The sequence below is a fragment of the Lemur catta genome, chromosome X (assembly GCF_020740605.2).
Source record: "Lemur catta isolate mLemCat1 chromosome X, mLemCat1.pri, whole genome shotgun sequence".
In the NCBI taxonomy this organism is placed as follows: Eukaryota; Metazoa; Chordata; class Mammalia; order Primates; family Lemuridae; genus Lemur; species Lemur catta.
Window position 1 is genome coordinate 45,290,129 of NC_059155.1, and position 22,031 is coordinate 45,312,159.

The following is a 22,031-nucleotide window of genomic DNA, read 5'->3' on the forward strand; positions in this document are numbered from 1 at the left end:
CAGCATCATTTATTGAAGAGACTATCCTTTCCCCCATTGTGTCCTCCTGGTGCTCTTGTCCAAAATTACTTGACCATATATGATTAGCCTAATTTCTGGGATCTCTATTCTGTTACACTGGTTTGTGTGTCTGTGTTTATGCCAGTACCCATCCTGCTTTGATAACTATAGCTTTGTGACATATTCTGAAATCAGGAAGAGTGACCCCTCCACTTTTGGTCTCCCTTCTCAACATTGCTTTGGTTATTTGGGGTCGTCTGCGGTTCCATGCGAGTTTTAGAATTGTGCTTTCTATTTTGGTGAAAAATGTCATTGGAATTTTGGGAGAGATTGCCTTGAATACGTACATCACTCTGGATAGTATGGACACTTTAATTATACTAATTCTTCCAGTCCATGAACACAGGATATCTTTCCATTTATTTGTGTTTTCTTCAATTTCGTTCATCAAATGCTTATGTTTTTCAGTGCACAGACCTTTTGCCTCCTGGGTTCCATTTGTCCCTGAGTATTTTATCCTTTTTGATGCTATCGTAATTAGGATTGTTTTCTTGATTTCCTTTTTGAGAAATCATTGTCTGCATGAAGAAATGCAACTGATTTTTGTATATTGATTGCATATCCTGCAACTTTACTGAATGAGTTTATTAGTTCTAAGAGTCTTTTGTGGAGTCTTTGAGATTTTCTACACATAGGATCATGTCATCTGCAGAGATGATTGTACTTCTTTATTGCTGATTTGGATGCCTTTCATTTCTTTCTCTTGTCTGATTGCTCTTGCTAGTATTTCCAGTACTACATTGAATAGAAGTGGCATCTACAAAACCTCTGCACAGCAACGGAAACATCAACAAAATGAAAAGGCAACCTACAGAATGGGAGAAAATTTTTGCCACTCTATATCTGATAAGGGGTTAATATCCAAAATACATTAGAAACTCACACAAGTCAATAGTGAAAAAAGAAATAACCCAATTAAAAACTGAGCGAGGGACCTGAATAGACATTTTTGCAAAGAAGACATATAAATGGCCAAGGGGTATATGTGAACAAGGAATCATCAGTGAAATACAAATTAAGAAACACAATGAGACCTCACCTCACATCAGGTAGAATGGCTATTATCAAAAAGAGAAGAGATAACAAGTGTTGGCAAGAGTGTGGAGAAAAGGGAACACTTACTTGGACACTGAATGTCAATTTGTACAGCCACTATGGAAAACAATATGGAGGTTCCTTAAAAATAGAACTACCATATGACCCAGAAGTCCCACATCTGGTTATTTACTCAAAGAAAATGAAATCAGTACCTTGAGGAGATTTCTCTACCCCCATGTTCATTACAGCATTATTGACAGTAAGCAAGATTTGGAAACAACTTACGTGTCTGTCGATGGATGAATGGATAAAAAGAAGTGGTATGCATATGCAATGGAATGTTATTCAGTCATAGAAAGAGAAGGATTTCCTTCTGTGACAATATGGATGAACCTGGAGGACCTTATGCTAAGTAAAAGAAGCCAGACACAGAAAGACAAATACCGGATGATCTCACTTATATGTGGAATTAAAAAAGCTGAACTTACAGAAGCAAAGTGCACAATAGTTATTGTCTGAGTCTGCGGGGGTGGGCAGAGGGAGCAGGGGAGATAAAGAGCAGAAATAAATATAATAGAAAATGAGCAAACTATGAAGAAAACTGGTGGTGAAAGGGTACAAACTTTCCGTATAAGATGAATAAGTTCTGGGGATGTAATATACAGCATGGTGACTAGGCTGTACATTATATATACATATAGTAATATTTCACATAATATATGATGTGTGATATATTACATATAAATGGTACATGTATATATGTATGTAATATATGCGTATTTTGTATATACATTCAGTATGTAGTGTCTGTCGACAGATAATGGATGTACAAATTGTGGTATGTACAGACAACAGAGTGTTAGTCAGCCTTATAAAAGTAAAAGATTCTGCATTTGTGACAGCAAGGATGTACCTGCAAGGCATTATGCTAAGTGAAGTAAGCCAGACACAGAAAGACAAATACTGCATGATCTCACTTATATGTGGAATCTAGGAAGGTCACATACATAGAAGCAGAGAATAGAATGGTGGTCACCAGGGGTGAGGATGTGGGGTGAAACAGGAGATGTTGGTCAAAGGATACAGGGTTGCAGTCAACTAGGATAAGTAAGTCTAGAGAGCTAACGTATGGCATGATGACTACAGTTAATAATACTGTATTGTATACTGGAAACAGTGTAAGAGAGTGATTTCAGGTGCTCACACCACACAGACACACAGACACACACACACACACACACACACACACACACATACACACACACACAAAGAGATCTTGGCAACTGTTACAGCCATGTCAGTGATTTGCTGGACATTTACTCATCTCCACTGAGCGTGCATTATGTGTCAGGCACTCTTCTAAATGCCAAGGACACGTGCATTTTAAAAAAGGTAAAAAGCAGACAAGGTCCTTTCCCTTGTGCAATACAAATTCTAGTAAGGGTAGACCTAGCATTTCTCATCTAAGATAGTCATCTTCAAGGTCATGGTAACAACTGAGCTTGGATGTCTCTACTAGACACTTACCTCATTGCAAACAGAAACTGTTGTCTTCCTTCAACAAACATTTTTGAGTCCCTACTATGTGCCTGGCACAGGCCAGCACAATGGAGAAACAATAAAGAGCATGGTGTCCTCATGGAACTAACAATATAGGAAAAGGATGCTGATGAGAAGTACTAACATTATTAAGTGGTTACTCTATTCCTGGCACTCGCTCATTGCATATAACAGTTTTGAAGACCTTACACAAGCCAGACATTGTTTTAATGTTTTAATTTAATCTTAACAATGATCTACATTTAATAGAACAATAACCCTGTGAAGAAGGAACTGGCGTCACTTCCATTTTACAGATGGAAACAGGGACAGGAAGGTTAAATTGCTTGCCCAATGATCCCACGCAGGCTGACTCTGAGACCCCAAGCTAAACTGGTTACCATACTGTTTCCTCGTTGAAACTTCACAGAGTTAGCTCCAACCCCTAACACATGCCTGGAACATAACTGGTATTTAAGAATGCTGAATGAACAAAATGCTATTTACAGATAAGTAATAAAACCACAGCGACATGAGTGAACATTTAGTGTGTGGAAAAAGTTTTCACATTTTGTGTCCATTTCTCCAAGAGAAGAGCACCTTATTCTGCCAAGCCAACATGCTCTCATTTTACCTCACTGTACTTGCCGGGGATGTTCCGATACGCACATTTCTCATTGAATGTATTGCTGCACAAATGTTTAAAGCACTCCATTCTTGCCTTAGGGAGCCAATAAAGCAACAAACATGTATTTATATTGAATGCAATCCAACACAGACTTTTCATTGAACATAAAAAAAAGGCTTGAAATCATGCCTCTCTGTTCTCTGACCATGACAGATTTAAATAATAAACCAATAACTGAAACGCATCAGAAAATTGAAAAATACTTGGAAATTAAACAGAAAAATTTTCAGCATTCCATAGATCAAAGAAGAAGTCACAAAGCAAACTGGAAAATATTTTGAACTGACTGAAAATGAAAACACACATATCAAAATTTGTGAGATGCAGCTACAGCAGGGATGTAGAAATTAATTAATTTCTTTAAATGCTTACATTATAAAAGAACAAAAGCTCAAATAATTATCTAAGATTGCACTTTAAAAAAGTAGAAATAAAAAAAGAAGAAGATGAGCAGGGTAAAACCAAGGTGTGTAGAAGAAAAGAACTAAAAGGAGCAGAAATCAGTATAACAGAAAATGAACAAACTATAAAGAAAACCCTCTGGGGAATGGTCATGCTTGAAGGTGCTGACTCGGGGAGGTGGGGGGGGGGGAGGGGATGGAGGTATGACTACATGGTGAGTGCCAGGCGCACTGTCTGGAGAATGGACACGCTTGAGGCTCTGACTCAGGGGGATGGGCGGGACATGGACAATGTATATAACCTGAACTTATGTACCCCCATGATGAGCTGAAATAAAAAAAAAAAAGAAATAAAAAACTGGTTCTCTGAAATGATCAAAACAACTGATAAAGCTCCAGATAGACTGTTCAAAAATGAAGAAAGAAGACACTCATTATCAAAACTGAAAGTGTGAATAGTATAATAGATCCTATAGACACTAAAAGCATAATAACGGGATACTTTGAGTAACTTTATTCCAATAAATTCAAGAATCTTCATGAAATGGACAGACTTCTTAACAGGTATAAAAGACCAAAACTGAGTAAGGAAAAAGTAGAATATCTATATGTTCCTATATGTGTTAAAAATTGGACATGTGATTATGAGTGATGTCAGCAAAATGGCAGACTAGGAAGCCCCAGACTCTTGTTCCCCCGTGGCAACATCAAAGAGACAACCCAAGAGACTGGACAAAATAACCTTACAAAAGGTCTGAAAACTAGTCAAAGATCAACAACCAAGAGAACGGCAAATCGACAAAAAGCCACATACACAATGATAGGAAATCCATGGAATTTTTACAAACCCTTGCTCTATCCGCTCCCCTGCATGGCATGGAGCTGTTGGGAGGAAAAGGCCCAACTCTTGGTTCCTTCACTTAAGACAGAAGGGGAAAAGTGGGGTTTGTCTGCAACATTCCTGCCTGCCTGAGGGCTGCTGTAGGCAATGTTTCTCTCTTTCCAGACCCAGAGATCAGACAGGAAATGAGAGCATTGTTTGGATCTCGGGCTGGAAGCCACGGAAAGCAGTGGAGGGTGCCGAGGTGTAAGAAAACTGCAGGGTACTGCAGACCCATGGACACCTGGAGGCATGAGATTATGTGCAGAATACCTCTATGGTCCAAGAAGAAGCCTACAGGAGACATTTTAAAAGCTGGAGAACTTTTTAAAAAGCATGCTCTTCTAATAACTACACATAATTCATTGTTAATCATCTCTAAAGACCTTGTTAAATTAAAAAAGGTTATAAGAGTTTTACAATTGAATTTGTAATTCAAAATTTTCCCATAAAGAAAACTTTAGTCTTAGATAGACTTACTACTGGAGAACAGTGTCAAACATAAAAAGAAAAAAAAAAAAAAACCTACTAACAGTCCTAGAAGAACTTTTTCAGAAAATAAGGAGGGAACACTTCCCAAATCACTTTATGAAGCCACCATTACTTTTATAGACAAAAATAGAAAAAGACCCTCGAAGAAAAAAAATACTGCAAACGACTATTCCTAATGAACGTAGATGCAAAACTCCCTAATGGATTTTAGAACTTTTAATCCAACCGTATATGGAAAATATAATCCATTATCAAGCACAATTTATTTTAGGAATGCAAGGTCATTTTTCCGTTAAATATCCGTCAATGTATTTCACCATATTAATGAATTAAAAGGAAAGGACAATTATTATCAAGATGTATAACAGAAAAGTAATCTGACTCTTATAGACATTGGCCTACCCAAAGAATTTATGAAGAAGACCCCAAAGGCAATCACAGCAACAACAAAAATAAATAAATAAATGGGACCTGAGGAAATTAAAAAGCCTCTGCACAGCCAAAGAAAGAGTCGCGAGAGCAAACAGACAACCTATAGAATGGGAAAACATTTCGCATGCTACACATACGATAAAGGACTGATAACTAGAATCTATTTAGAACTCAGGAAAACCAGAAAGAAAAAATCAAACAACACTATCAAAAAGTGGGCAAAGGACATGAATAGAAATTTTTCAAAAGAAGACAGAAGAATGGCCAACAAAGGTATGAAACAATGCTCAGCATCTCTAATCATTAGGGAAATGCAAATCAAAACCACAATGAGATATCACTTAACTCCAGTGAGAATGACCTTTATCAAAAAGTCCCCAAACAATACATGTTGGCGTGGATGTAGAGAGACAGGAACACTCATACACTGCTGGTGGCACTGCAAACTACTGCAACCTCTGTGGAAAACAATATGGAGATACCTTAAACAGATTCAAGTAGACCTACCATTTGATCTAGCAATCCCATTATTGGCCATCTACCCAAAAGAACAAAAGTCATTCTATAAAAAAGACATCTGCACCCGAATGTTTATAGCAGCACAGTTCACAATCGCAAAGATGTGGAAACCACCCAAGTGCCCATTAATACATGAGTGGATGAATAAAATGTGGTATATGTATACCATGGAATATTACTCAGCTATAAGAAATAATGGGGATATAGAATCTCTTGTGTTCTCCTGGATGGAGTTGGAACCCATTCTGCTAAGTGAGGTATCCCAAGAAAGGAAAAATAAGCACCACGTGTACTCACCAGCAAATTGGTTTCCCTGATCATCACCTAAGAGCACATTTGGGAATAACACTAATCGCCTGTCAGGCAGATATGCGGGGGGAGGGGGAGAGGGAATGGGGGTATACCTACATAATGAGTGTGATGCGCACTGTCTGGGGAATGGACACGCTTGAAGCTCTGACTCAGGGGGGTTGGGGGAAAAGGGCAATATAGGTAACCTAAATTTTTGTACCCCCATAATATGCTGAAATGATAAAAAAAAGAAAAGTAATCTGATAATGTGAAACACCCATTCGTGAGCCCAAACCCCCAATACACTTGATAGGAGTGTAAAGGAATGTCCTTAACCTAATAAAGTGCTCCTACAAAAAACCTGCTGTTGGCATCATACTCAATGGTGAAATACTGAATGCTTCCCTCATAAGATTAAAAATAAAGCAGAACGTCTCCCTCCTTAGACTCTAAGCATGTGTATACCATTACACTTGAGGTCCTCGTTAGTGCAACAAGGCAAGAAAAAGAAAGAAGAGCCATACAGATTGAAAAGGAAGAAATAAAAAAATCTTCATTTACAAATGGCATGATAGTCTATGTAGAAAATACTAAGCAATTCAGAAAAAAGTATCTCCTAGTCTAATATGTGATTTAACAAGGTCACAGGATAGAAACTCAATATACAAAAATCCACTGTATTTCAATATACTAGGGGCAAATAATTGGAGATGAAAATTTTTTACAATATCATTCACAATTGCAGTAAAAGCAATGAAGCATCTATGGAGTATTTTCATGTAATATGTGAAAGACCTACATGCAGACAACTATTAAATATTGCTGAGAGAAATTAAAGACCAAAATGAATGGAGATATATTATGTTCATTGACCAGAAGACTCAGATGAAGATGTCAATTCTCTAGTAATTGGTCTAGGATTCACCATAATCATGATTAAAGTGAAAAAGTTATTTCTCCAACTTTTGGGGAACTACAAAATGACATACAACAGCCAAAGCCTGTCCTGTTCCAAAAGCAAAAGAACAGAGATGCAGTACTTACATCACCAAAGTCCCTGACTTAGTATAAGGATATGGTAATCATGACAGCATAGTCTTATCACGAGAATAGGCATATGGATCAATGGATAAAATACAAAGCCTAGAAATAGACCTACAGATATATAGTAAGGTGATTTTTAACAAAGGCTTTAAGATAATTAAATGAACTACTCTTTAATTAATGGTCCGGGAAAAAGTGGATCTCCTTATGGGAAAAAAAAACAAAACAACTTAAACCCTTCACACTGCATGAAAACATTAATTCAAAATGAATCCCAGATCTAAATGTAAATTGTAATATATTAAAACCTACCAAAACAGAAGAGAAAATCTCTGTCGTGAGGCTAGGCAACGATATCTTAGGTAGGACACAAAATGCATGAATCACAATGGAAAAATAATCAATGGACTGCTATCAGAATTTTTTAAAAAATAAAAACTCTTACTTCTCAGAAACAAGGGTTCAGTGTCTCCGTGTGGCACAGTTTTCTAATCCCGGACTGGAACCTCATCACTGACCTTGACTTCTATTAAACACCAGAACAGAAAACTGGGCCTACCTATTTTCAGTTGAAGAAACTCACGGTATTTTCTGGGGCTTCTGGTAGTGATGCTCTCCCTTTTCTCTATTTTTGGCCAATTTCTTTCTTCACTCCTTTCAGGCCATGCCTCCTCCAGGAAATCTTCACTGACTGTGTTCCAACTCCCAAGGCTGGGTGACTGCCCGTGCTCAGTCTTCCCATAGCCCCATAAACTTCCCTCCATAGCTCTCTGTTGCAATCATGCCTTTCTTGGCTTCTTCCTCACAGAATGGCTTGAATCAGCAACTGAGTCTCATTCAGGGCACGGCCCATGGTAGGCTCACAAAGATCAGCTCTGTATCCTCACGGTAATGTAAGAGATGCTTTCCTAAACAGTCCTACTATTTCAAAAACCAAATAAAAGCCTGAGGGCCACCTACTTCCACTTCCCCTTCAGAATACTGTTAGCAGGGAGTTCCCTTGAAGTCACTGGGCTGGACCTCACAGACCTGGTTGATAATAGGGGGCATAGGTTGTCAGCATTGCTTGAACCCCAGGGTCAAAGATGGATTTTGACCTAGTAGGACTAGGCAATGATGAGCTTTCACCTCTGCCATTCTGCTTTCAACTTAGCCCAGCCGATGCCCTTCCCCTCTCTCCTTGACGCTTTTCAAGCCCTCCAGGCCCCAAATCACCTGTCCAACATCCACCAGATACTGAATGCTACACAGACATGGCATTTCACATAACCCTCTCAAAGGAAAACCTCCCCTGTTGATTTGGACTGTAAATGCCGTCACCAGGCTCACCATCCTGGCTGTGACGACCCATTTGGACCCAAACACCTACCCAGGGCCTCCAGGTACAAATTCCTGTGAATGGAATGAAGGGGAGGACCCACGAGGACGCCACTGTCTGCGGTATCCCCGCCAAATGACAACTCACCGTCTCCCTGAACACCTCTACTTTCTCTGTTCAGCAAGCAGAAAGCTGGCTTGAGCCTGCTGGGAGGGCCATGGGAAAGAACAAAAGGAGAGAGAGATTGGAGGGGTGGGAGTAAGAGGCAGTGGGAACGGACGGGATGTGACATACCAGAAATGTATCCACTGCTGCTGCAACACACTGCACTGGGCCCTGGGCCGAGGGAGGGAGGAAGCATGGGTGGCGGAAGAGGGGCTGAAGGAGTGTGGAGGGGGCAGGGCTTTGGCCTCCTTGTAACCAGCAGAGAGAAGAACTTCGCTGGGCTCTTCAAGGAAGTCCTGTTGATCACTACGGGCACATCACACACTCCTGGAGCCATGATCTTCACTCCCTTCCTTCCACCTGTTGAGCTGGTGAGTCCGATGGCCCTCCATTGTCGTGAAATGTCCTCGGGGAGGTGGAGGTTGGTCTGTGCAGTCCACTGCTGCACCCCCAGCCCCTGGGACAGGGCCTGGGATGCACATTAACAGTTGCCGAATGAGCTAATGGAGGCCAGGGGTTGAGAGGGGCCATTAGGATGAGGCTATTTCCTCTACCATGCAGATTGTGAAAGGCCCGCATAAGGACCCTGCGGAATGTGTTGTTTTCTCTGACACCACGGAGAACCCATCCGGAGGCACAGGCTCGCCCAGAGAGCCTGCTCTTCTGCGAGAGTCTTGGAGGAGCCGGTTCCAGAGAGCCCTGGCATGTTTCACCAGGTCCTTCAGGTGAGAGCTCAGAGCCATCCTCTGCCTCTCTCTCTCTCTCTCTCTCTCTCTCTCTCTGTCTCTCTGTCTCTCTCTCTCTCTCTCTCTGTCTCTCTCTCTCTCTCTGCGTGCAGCCAAGCACACCTGCCGCTCCTTCCTCTTCCACCAAGGGAACGCCAGGCCAGGCCTGAATTCCCCAGGGCTCCCCAGAGTCCACTCATCACTCTGCTCTCCTCTCTAGGGGAGGATACCAGACGCTCGAAAACTGAGACCACGGAGCCGCAGACACAGAGCCATGAACGGTGATCAAGCCCTCTCTGCTGCCTCATCGCGCTGCTTTCCCCGGTGTCTCTGTTGCTGGGCCTGAAATAAATGCTGGCATGCTTGACCAGTTTTGCTTCATGGTATTTGATGTAACTCTCAACACTGACCCCAGCCTCTGGTGAATTGGGGGTGGTCGGCTTTGGCGGTGGTGGGGCTGCGGAGGGAGGCTGTGGTGGTGAGGCTGTGGAGGGAGGCTGTCCGGCCTCCTCCTTGAGGCTGTGCTGCTTGTCCCCCAGTCCTGCTTGCAATGGGCTGCGGCCAGCCATCAGTGAATTTCCCGCAGATGACAGCTCTGACCCTGATGGGGCACTCATATGCAGGAATGAGGAAGGAAGAAATAGCATCTCTCTCCCCACCCCCGCCCCAGCAATGTACACAGTTTTCATAGCTGACAAAAACTGGGCAGTGTTTACATGGGGAGGGTGACGGCCACGTGTGGGTAGAATCTGTGGGTTTTAAAGAAAGGTCTTTGACCCCTAACCTTATAGAGAGCTCCCAAGCACCCCAAACCCACCGCAAGACAGAACCCTTCCCACAGACGAGCTGGTCTCCAACTGTACATTGTTCCTTCTCATATGATAAGGGCTTTTCTTTTCTTTCTTTCTTTCCTTTTTTTTTTTTTTTTTGGAATTCCTAAAGTGACCTTTATATGCACTGCAACATAATACCTGCAGGAAAAGTCTATAGGGGTGGGGGGGTGGTGTTAGAGTATATTTGTCCCTTTAACTTAGCAATGCGGCAGAGACCCTCCCAGAAACTGCAACACCAGGATTCACCAGGACAATGGACAATGATATAGGATGTGCCTTTTATTTATTTATTTTTTATTTTTTGGCTTAAAACAATAGAAATTTATTCTCTCAGAGTTCTAGAGGCCAGAAGTTCATCATAAATTTCACTGGACCAAAATCCGAATGACACCAGGACTACACTCCCCCAAAGGTTCAATAGGAGAATTTCTTCCCTTCTTCCAGCTTCTGGTGGCTGGTGGCATTCCTTTGCTTGTGGCTGCATCAGTCCAGTGTGTGCTTCCGTTTTCACATTGTCTTGTCCTCTTCTGTCAGGGTGTGCCTTTTCATATCAAAAAACGTAACTAGGGCACAGGAACACCCAAATATTCTCTCCTTCCTCCCCCAACGTGTGTAGCCCTCTATGTAAAGCCAAGAGAGGGAGCAGCGCTCGGACATGGCCTGCTGTGTGAATTAATCACCCTTTAGTTGTTCAGAGGTCCACTCTCTTTTGAGCACAGATGAAATCCAGGTGGGGTAGGGTTCTGGTAGGCAACAGAATTTCAAAGTTCCATAGCTCTTTTCCTACATACCTGGAGAACAGGAAGGTGGGACCCACAGGCACAGAACAGATGAAGCTGTTAATCGTAGTGTGATAGAGTTCTTTAGACCGGGTGTCTCTGCAGCGTTTTTGATGGCCCGGGTACTACCTGTCTCCTCACCACACCCCTGTCCTCCCGAGCTGGGACTTAAGTCAGTAGGGAAGCTCAGCTCCGTGATGCTGCTTCTCAAAAAGGGGCTGCGACTTCACATCGTGGGGTTCAGCCATGTCCAAAAGAGAAGCAGGGTTCCAACTCCCTGGGGCTGGAGGGCCTGTTCAGTGTTGTTCCTTTGCATTTTAGCTGTTGTCACAACCACGACCTTAGCCATTGCATACATATGAGGATGTCAGAGAGAGTCAAAGCATGCATGGGCATGGGTGTGCTTGTACTTGTGTGTGTGCCCGTGCTTGTGTGTGTTTAGAAAGTGAATATATGTTGAAACATGAAATGAAGTGGAGAAACCTGGTGAATAAACACAGGGCACAAACCCAGCAGTCACACTTGCAACCCAAGCGGCAGAGATGGGATTCAATGTAGCAGGACTTGGCAGCAAGGAGCCCACGCCTCTGCTCCTCTCCCCTGGTACAACCCCACCATGTCTGGGGTTCTCCAATCTGACTGTAACACTGTCCAAGTCTTCTTTGCCCAGAACCATCTGCCCACTACCCGCCAGATGCCGACTGACACCCACACACAGCACTGTACATGGTCTCCTGAAAGGAATACCTCTGCTGCTGATTTGACCTCTCCCTGTCATCGTCCACCTCAGGCACTCTTGGCTTTGGTGGACCATGAGGACTTCCCTGCCTCCCCCTTCACACAGGCCTGTGGACTCTGCAGCCTCACAGCAGAAGATGCTTTACTCTGCCAGCCCCACACGGACAGGGGATTTGCTGTACACCTGCCACTAACATCCCTGTTCTAACCAGCCTAGGGGAACTTGAGCTCTCTGCCTGATCCAGGGAAGTCCTTCCTCCTCTTTGGACACAGCACTTGCAGACCTAGATGCCTGCGTTTTCAGGAAGTCATGTTCTTCTAGCTGTACAGGGTTCCTCGCGCCCTCCTCCCCAGCTTTCTTGAGGTGTAATTAACAAATAAAAATCATGTATATTGGAGGTTTACAATATGATGATTTGAAATAAGTGTACACTGTGAAATGACTACTACGATCAAGCTAACTAACACATCCATCACCTCACCTCACAGTCACCATTTCTGTGTGTGTGTGTGTGTGTGTGTGTGTGTGTGTGTGTGTGTGTGTGGTGAGAACACTTAAGATGTACTCCCTTGGAAAATTTCAAGTATATGGTACAGTATTATTACCTGTATATAAGTATGCATATATAATATTGTATGTCATATATACATATATTCATATATAATTTATATATCATTATACTATCTATATTATTTATCATGTAATAGATATTTAATATACATACTATAAATTATATAAAGATCTGTGAACATACGATACATTTATTGTACAGAATAGTCACTGCTTCTGTGAATTTGGCTCTTTTACATTCCACATATAAGTGAGATCATGTGGTATTTGTCTTTCTGTATCTGGCTTATTTCACTTAGCATAAAGTTCTCTAGGTTCATTCATGTTGCAAATGTCAGGATTCCTTTCTTTTTCATGGTTGGAAAATATTCCTCTGTGTGTGTGTGTGTGTGTGTGTGTGTGTGTGTGTGTACACATATATTACATTTTTTATCTTATTCAATAGTCTTTATGTTTTTATTATGTCAGCATATTATGGGGGTACAAAAGTTTAGGTTACCTATATTGCCCTTTCCCCCCACCCCCCGCCCCGAGTCAGAACTTCAAGTGTGTCCATTCCCCAGACAGTGCGCATCACACTCATTATGTAGGTATACCCCCATCCCTTCCCCCCCCAGCACATCTGCCCGACCCACGATTAGTGTTATTCCCAAATGTGCTCTTAGGTGATGATCAGGGAAACCAACTTGCTGGTGAGTACACGTGGTGCTTATTTTTCTGTTCTTGGTAGAATGGGTTCCAACTCTATCCAGGAGAACATAAGAGATTCTATATCCCCATTATTTCTTATAGCTGAGTAATACTCCATGGTATACATATACCACATTTTATTCATCCACTCATGTATTGATGGGCACTTGGGTGGTTTCCACATCTTTGCGATTGTGAACTGTGCTGCTATAAACATTCTTTATCCATTCGTGCATTGACGGGCACTTAGGTTGTTTTCCCATCTTGGCTGTTGTGAATAATGCTGCAATGAACACGGGAGTGCAGATACCTCTTCAAGGTACTGATTTCATTTCCTTTGGGTATATACCCAGAAGAGGGATTGCTGGATCATAAGGTAGTTCTATTTTCAATTTTTAAGGAACCCCTGTACTGTTTTCCATAATGGGTGTACCAATTTACCTCCCCATCAACAGTGTACAAGGGTTCCTTTTTCTACACACACTTGCCAATACTTACCTCTTATCTTTTTGTTAATAGTCACCCTCAGTGTTGTGAGGTGATATCTCATTGTGGTTTGGATTTGTGTTTCCCTGATGCTTAGTTCTTGAGCACCTTTTCATATACCTGTTGACCATCTGCATGTGTTCTTTGAAAAAAATGTCTGTTCAAGTCCTTTGCCCATTTTAAACATTGGGTTATTGGGGGTTTTGCTCTTGAGTTCCTTACATTTTTTTGGACATTAGTCCCTTATCAGATACATGGGGGGACAAATATTTTCTCCCATTCCATAGTGTGATGGTCAACTTGTCTAGATTAAGGAATACCTAGACACTTGGGAAAGCATTATTTTGGGGTGTGTCTGCAAGGTTGTTTCCAGAGGAGATTGACATTTGAGTCTGAGTGGACCTAGGTGGCAAAGATCCACCCTCAATGTGTGAGTGGGCACCATCCAATCTGCTGGGGAACTAGAGAGAACACAAACAGAGAAAAGGCAAATATTTTGGTCTATCTCCTGGACCTGGGATACTCACTTCCTCTTCTGTCCTTGGACAGCAACTCCAGACTCCCTGGCCTTTGGACTCCAGACCTTAGACCAGTGGGCCCTCAGGATCTCAGGCACTTGGTCTCAGAATGAAGTTACACCATTGGCTTCCCCGGTTCTGAGGCCTTCAGACTGGGGTTGAGCCATACTATCAGTACCCCAGGGTCTTCAGCTTGCAGACAGACGGCCTGTTGTGGGGCTTCTCAGCTTCCATAATTGTGTGAGCCAACTCCTCTAATAAATGCCCTCTCATCCATCTGTCTATCTATCCATCTATCTATATCCTACTGGTTCTGTCTGTCTGGAGAACCCTGACTACTACACATAGGCTGATTTTTCAGTTTGTTGATAGTTTCCTTCGCTGTGCAGAAGATTTTTAGTTTGATGTAGTCCCACTTGTTTGATTTTGCTTTAGTTGCCTGTGTTTTGGTGTCATATTGAAAAGCTCATTGCCAAGATCTTAAGCCTCCTGATCCTTCTCTGGCTGTAGAGGTCTCTGATTCAGCTGAAAAGTGTCCAACATGCCTCCCCTTACTGTCAGCCATGATTAGAAACAAGTGAACTTGTTGTGATAGTTTGGATATAGTTTGTCCCCACCAAAATTTATGTTCAAACTTGATCCCCGATATGGTGGTGTTGGGAGGTGAGGCCTAGTGGGAGGTTGTTTGGGTCACAAGGGCTCTGCCCTTGTGAGTGAATTGGTGCCCTTCTCAGGGTAGTGAGTGAGTTCTCACACTGGCGAGACTGGACTAGCTATCATGGGAATAAGTTAATTCGCAAGAGAGTAGGTTGTTATAAGGCCAGGATGCTCCTCGAGTTTTCTCTCTTTGCACGTGTCTGCTTCCCCTTTGACCTTCTGCACCATGTTATGACACAGCATGGAAGCCCTTGCCAGAAGCCAGGGCCAGGCCCTGGAACTTCCAAGCCTGCTGATCCATGCTCCAAATAAGTCTTTTTTTGTTTATAAATTACCCAGTCTCATGCATTCTGTTATTGCCACACAGAACAAAAGAAGACACGTGTGCATGTCAAGAGAAGCCCCGTTACTCATTGCATGATGACTGTCTGAGCAGACAGGCCAACCACGTGCAGGAAGAGGACAGACAGGTCAGCAGTAGGGAAAAGCATGGGTCATCAGTTTTCCACCTTTGTTTCTGAAACAAGACTCTGCCCAGATTCTGAGCTCTCCTCCTTTGCTTACACTTCCACCTCCACTGTCAACCACATCACCTGACAATCCCTGTGCCTGGGGGATGTCTCGGGTATGTGAGCAAAGTGGGCAGTGCCTCAGGAGAGGGTGCGGAGTCAGCAAATTCCCCACCCCTCCAGGATCACCCAGCGCTACTGGTGAATAGATCATTGGAGTTTACGAGTGAGCAAGAGATATTAAGCTAGTTTTTTCTGCTTCAGCCACCCTCTTCGTCTCTGGTGCTGTATTCCCATGAATCCCGGGCAACCTTAGGAAGGTACCAACATTTGTCCTCAGCTCTGACAAACGTTACACAGCGCACTGTGTTACAGGGGCTTCACATGTTCTTTTTTTAGTCTCCCGTCATCCAAATCAAGGTGAGTGGTGTGATCTCCCTCCTGAGGTCACACCAACAGCACAGGACAGAGCCAGCATCCAGTCCCTGGTTGATCTGAGGCAAGGTCCCTTCCATGACGTGGATGCAATCTAAGAGCCACTGCCCTGACTAGAAATCTGGGGGTTCCTGATCTACTGTGTGTCAGTCACAGCCCTTGCTCTTAGGGATGGGGGCACTGTACTTGCATTTCCACATGCTACAAAGCTAAAACATTACAGGTGTCGAGGTTCCCAGGTAACGGGACACCTGGAGACAGTTCCCACCACAAACTGTGCAATCTCCTCTCATGCTGCATCTAAGTGGAGGATTGTTTCCGCTGATAAAATGATGGTGTAACCCAATGGGGCAAAAACTGCACCTGGAGGGGTGTGGCAGAGCAAGATGAATAGAATAGAAACCTCCAGCGATTGTCCCTCTGCACAAACAAATTCAACAACTATCCATGCAAGCAAGCACCTTCAGAAGAACCAATAATCAGGTGAGCAAACATTCTACCTGGTTTTTACATTACATCAAGGAAAGAGGCACTGAAGAGGGCAGAAAAGACAATCTTGCACTGCCTATGCCACACCTTCCCCATCACCCTGGCAGTGCCATGCCAGCACGCCAAGTGGAGAATGTGTGTGCCCGGGGGAGGGAGAGTGAAGTCATCACAGGACTTTGCATCGAAACACATGGCTTCCCTGGCACAGGGAAACACAGCACAGGGCAGAACTCTGCTGGTGCACATGGAGGGAGCAATCAGACCAGCCAGACCAGAGGGAAATCCTCCACCCCTAAACCCTAGTTCTGGGTAGCCAAAAAGCAGCCTGGGAACTGGACTAAGTTCATAAGGCAGTCAGGCCACAAAGGCCGCAGTCCTTGGGCAAGGCAATTCCTGCAGCTGTGCTGGCTCAAAGCCAGTGGACTTGGGCTGCACATGACCCAGTGAGACACCAGCAGTGATGGCCAAGCCAGTGCCTATGTCACCCCTCCCCCAACTACAGGCAGTGTGGCTCAGGCACACTCTTCTTGCACTTGGGGAAAGGAAAAGGAAGGGTTCAGAGGACTTTGTTTTGGTACCAGCTCAGCCACAGTAAAAGAAGGTACCAAGCAGGCTCCTGAAGCCACTGCGTCCAGGCCTTAGTACCTAGATGGCATTTCTGGACCCACCCTGGGCCAGAAGGAAACATGCTGCCCTGAAGGGAAGAACTGAGTCCTGGCAGGATTCACCACCTGCTGACTGAAGAACCCCTGGGGTCTGAATAAACATCAGACATAGCCAGGCAACAGTCACCATGGGCTTTGGATGACACTGGGCCAGCTTCAGGTGTGACCTGGTATGAGCAGCCACCAGGGAGTGCCCATATCACTCCTTCCCCAACTCCAGCAGCCCAGCAGAGAGAGTGAGGGAAGAGAGTGAGAGATTTTGCCTGGTGATCCTGAGAATTCTCCCGTATCTTACCCAAGCCCAACAAGGCGGTACCACCAGGAGTCTGCAAGAGTCACAGCACTACTGGGCTTGGGGCACTCCCAGTGCTGATACGGCTGCAGTGACCAAAGACTTAAATCACAACTCTCAATTCCCACTGATTATCTGGAAAGCCTCAAGAAGGGTGGGTTCAAGCAAGCCCAGACCACAAAGATTAAAATAAATACCTAACTCTTCAATGTCCAGACATTGACAAACATCCGCAAGCATCAAGAGCCTCCAGGAAAACATGACCTCACCAAACAAACTAAGTAAGGAACCAGTGATCCATCCTGGAATGATGGAGATATGGAATATTTCAGATAAAGAATTCAAAATGTCTGTCCTAAAGAAGCTCAATGAACTTTAAGACAACACAGAGGAGGAATTCAGAGGCCTATCAGAGCAATTTAACAAAGATATTTTATTTAAAAAATATCAAGTAGAAATCCTGGAGCTCAAGACTTCAATTCACAAACTGAAAAATGCATCAGAGTCTCTCAGTAGCAGAATTGACCAAGCAGAAGAATGAATTAGTGAGCTTGAAGACAGGCTGTTTGAAAATACTCAGTCACAGGAGAAAAAAGAAAAAAAGAATAAAAAAGAAGGATGCATGCTTGTAAGATCTAGAAAACAGCCACAGAAGGACAAAGCTAAGAGTTATTGGTTAAGGGAGACAGAGAGAAAGGGGGAGGTGGAGAGACAGAGAGGGAGAGAGATAGACAGATAGCTATTGGGGTAGAAAGTTTATTCAAGGAAATAATAAGAGAGAACTGTCCAAACCTAGAGGAAGACATCAATACTCAGGTACAAGAAGGTCATAGAACACAAAACAGATTTAACTGAAACAAGACTACCTCCAGGCATTTGATAATGGAGTCCCGAAACTAACTGATGAGCACACATGTGCACACAGGGGAGTAAAACTCAGTGGAAATCAACCAGGGGGGAGTGGGGAGGAGGAGGAGAGGGGCAAAAATCTACCTAATGGGAGCAATGGGCATTATTTGGGTGATGGACACACTTATAATCATGACTCAGGCACTATAAAAGTGATCCATGTAACCAAAAACATTTGTATACCCTTAACATTTTGAAATTCAAAAAAATAGTAGTCAAGCTGCCAATGTCACAGATAAAGAAAAGATCCTAAGAGAAGCAAGGGAAAAAATAGCATATAATGGAGCTCTGGTACAAACAAGCACCACATGCACTCACCATCAAATTGGTATTAATTGATCAACATTTATGTGCACATACAGTAGTAATGTTCATCGGGTGTCGGGCAGGTGATGGGGGGGGTGGGGAAGAGGGGATGGGTATATTCACACCTAATGGGTGTGGTACACACCGTCTGTGGGATGGACACACTTCTAGCTCTGACTTGGGTGGAGCAAAGGCAATATATGTAACCTAAACATTTGTAACCATGTAATATTCTACAATTAAAAAAAAAAACAAAATGAAGAGACGACCCACAGAATGGGAGAAAATATTTGCAAACTACCCATCTGGCAAGAGATTAATAGCTAGAATATATAAGGAGCTCCAAGAACTCAATAGGAAAACACTCAAACATTCTGATTAAAAAATGGACAACGGATCTGAATAGACATTTCTCAAAAGAAGACATGCAAATGGCAAACAGGTATATGAAAAAATGCTCAACATCATTAGTCATCAGAGAAATGCAAGTCAAAACTACAATGAGATATCCCCTCACCCCTGTTAAAATGGCTTTTATCCAAAAGACAGGCAATAACGAATGCTGATGAGGATGTGGAGAAAGGGGAACCCTCGTGTACTATCGGTGGGACTGTAAATTAGTGCAACCACTATGGACAACAGTATGTGGGTTCCTCAAGAAATGGAAAATAGAACTCCTCGTGACCCAACAATCTCACTGCTAGGTAGATATCCAAAAGAGGGGAACTGGGTACATCAAAAGATATCTGCGCTCCCATGTTTATTGCAGTACTATTCACAATAGCCAAGTTTTGGAATCAAGGTAAGTGTCCATCAGGGGATGAATGGATAAAGAAATTGTGGTACATGGGCACAATGGAATATTATATATATACCCCATAAAAGAATGAAATCCTGCCATTTGCAACAACATGGATGGAACTGGAGAACATGATGTTAAGTGAAATAAGCCAAGCACAGAAAGACTAATCTCCCATGTTTTCACTCATATGTGGGAGCTAAAAACAGTTGATCTCCTGGGGACAGAGAGTAGAATGATGGTTACCAGAGGCTGGGAAAGGTAGGGGGGAGTTGGGGATAAAGTGAGGATGGTGAATGCCTGCGACAACGTAGTGAGAGTAAGATAGGATGAGCAATATTTGATAGTGCAACAACGTGACTGTAGTCAACAGTAAGTTAGGGTACACTTTAAAATAACTGAAAGAGTGGAATTGGGATGTTCCTAACACAAAGAAATGATAAATGCCTGAGGTGATGGATACCCCAGTTACCCTGATTTGATTAATTCACATTGAATGCCTGTATCAAAACATCACATGTACCCTATAAAGATATACAACTATTATCTATATGTTATATACCCATAATATTTAAAAATAAAAAGGTGAGATCGGGCATGTTCAGGATGGTATGGCCGTAGACATAAAAATAAAAATAAATATTAAAAATAGAAAAAAGAGGAAGGAGAAAAAAGAAGACTGCATCTTCTGTCCCCATCACCCATTGCTCCCCATGGTCGCCTGAGTAATTGCTCAGGTCTCCAGAGTACTCTTGAGAACAATCAGAATACTACGGGTCTCCTTAGGTAGAGCACACTCTCGCAAACTGCTCTCACAAAAGGTTGACCCATACTCCCTGCACTGATTCCATAAAGGGACTTGGTTTTCCTGCAACTCCAGTTTGAGAAATGTACTGAGATCACGCCAGTGAGGGCCAACATGGGCTTTCCTTCTTTCCATGACCCTGCCAGTCAGTTTTGTTCATTCTCTTGCTTGAAGATGGACACTCCTAGTCTCCATCTCAGGCAACAGACAGGCAGATGGAGAAGTTTAACCCACAGAACTACTCTCACTAGCTCACTCGTGGGGTTCTGTAATTTGTGGGAAAAAGCAGTGGAAGAGGGGCTGGAGGGTAGTGGCATGATTCCAGAGATGTTTTTCTTAGGATGGATGGGATGGTGCTGAGTGAGGCTAGAGGTAGGCCTAGGGCAAGGACCAGAGAGGGGCCAAGGGTGACCCTCAGCTTTCTGGCTGGAGTGACTTATGGCCTTCAGGTACCATCGACCAAGATAGGGATCACAGGTGGTGGGGGAGGAGAATTCAATGAAAGGCTGAAGAAGTCAGGTCTGGACTTGGACTCTGCTAAAATTCATTTAGCCGATGGGTTGGTGAGAATCTACCTTGCACGTCCTCTGCAGCTGCAAAGGAAACAAACAGAATTCTATCCCATTCAGGAGGCTGATACACATTCAGCTCTGTTTTTGTTTTTTACATACACAGTAACACATTTATGCTTTGATGTTTGGTGCGGGCTCAAAGGGTAGGGCTCAAAAATCGGTGGTTCTTAACCACGTTGGGTAATATTTGTATGAAACATCGATGTGAACGCAGGCGGGTTCCCCAGGCCCTGAATGGCCACTCAAGAACAGACAAGACCTGTATTTCAGGGACACCATAAACCACTGGTGGTACGCACCATGGAGCATGGATTGGGAAGCTTCGGCTTTGACTTACTTACTCATCAATGTCGTCTAGGGATTGTGAGGGGAATGCAAACTGTCTCCTCCCAGAGGCAGGAGCTAGACTCATATTATTTACTTGCTGTGAGGACTAAATGGCATAAAACGTGTAGGGGAGTGCCAGGCAAAACCTGGCCCCTAGTAATGGTGAATTCCCATATCTCCTGTGAGGATAAGAGCTATGATTTTTGGGGGTGGCATTTGGAACTCCACTGGGAATAGTATCACCAATCGGCATTCAGTAATTAGTAGTAATAACAGTGACCAATTGTCTCATATGGACAGCTCTGCTTCTTCTGCAATTGCCTGGCTGAGTAATTAGTTGGACATGTATCATGCCCTTCACTTTCATAGCTCCCAGGGTGGCTGTCAGGAGCTTTCTCATTACTGTTCACAGCATTCCTGAGTGGCTGAGAAGGACCGATGTTGTTACCCTTTTGGGGGAATGAGTCCAGAGACTAACAGGAATAACAGCCTCTGCATCACAGAAGGGCTGTGAGAATTACATGGGATTCCCCCTCCACAGAGCAGCTGGTGGTGTACCAGGCCCAGAACCAACACTCATCAGCTTCCTAGAGATCGGGTCCTTTGCGATATGCTTTGGATGCTATTTGCCCTCAGATGCTCTAGCAGCAGTCATTTGCATGACAATCATGATGATGCTAGCAATAGCTGCTAAGACTGAAAGCTTGCAGTGAGGAGGGTTACAGGATGCTGAAATGATTGCTTGAGGTATATCATACCCCCTTCCCTTTGATCTCAGCTGCAGTCAAAGAACCCACCTCTCCAACACTTGCAACAGAAGCTCAGAACTGTCATTTTGTTTTTAGAGAAGTGACTAGGAGAGAGTCAATTACTTAGCCAAAGTCACCGTTGGGGCGGTCTGTTCCCAGCCCCCAGATCTCCTGACCCTCACTACAGTGTTCTGTGTGGCAGGCCCATTATCATGCCTCTTCTTCTACAATACCTCGCCTTGTGGGGTTTGAAGTAGGCACTCTCCTCCAAGGACAAAAGGGGGCTAGTTTCACTACATACTTTATTCCC

At 43.4% G+C, this 22,031-nt stretch overlaps 2 protein-coding genes across 2 annotated transcripts in view; one reads left to right on the forward strand and one right to left on the reverse strand.

The window, feature by feature from the left end:
- LOC123627969 (doublesex- and mab-3-related transcription factor C1-like) overlaps window positions 1-22,031 on the reverse strand; it is a 91,591-nt gene that overhangs the window by 41,554 nt on the left and 28,006 nt on the right. The gene's annotated exons all lie outside the window — the stretch shown is intronic.
- On the forward strand, window positions 9,051-9,890 carry LOC123627970 (protein FAM236D-like). The gene is made up of 3 exons (XM_045537531.1): window positions 9,051-9,238; window positions 9,429-9,592; window positions 9,813-9,890. Exons 1-3 carry the CDS (start codon window positions 9,062-9,064, stop codon window positions 9,838-9,840), a joined length of 369 nt encoding a protein of 122 aa, XP_045393487.1. The 5' UTR covers window positions 9,051-9,061; the 3' UTR covers window positions 9,841-9,890.

Excerpts from the sequence above, each read along its gene's own strand:
- LOC123627970 (XM_045537531.1), top strand. The coding sequence starts at position 9,062 with ATGGGTGGCGGAAGAGGGGCTGAAGGAGTGTGGAGGGGGCAGGGCTTT. Across the intron at positions 9,239-9,428 it reads TCCTTCCACCTGTTGAGCTG|ATTGTGAAAGGCCCGCATAA; the intron begins GTGAGTCCGATG and ends TCTACCATGCAG. Across the intron at positions 9,593-9,812 it reads TGTTTCACCAGGTCCTTCAG|GGGAGGATACCAGACGCTCG; the intron begins GTGAGAGCTCAG and ends TCTCCTCTCTAG.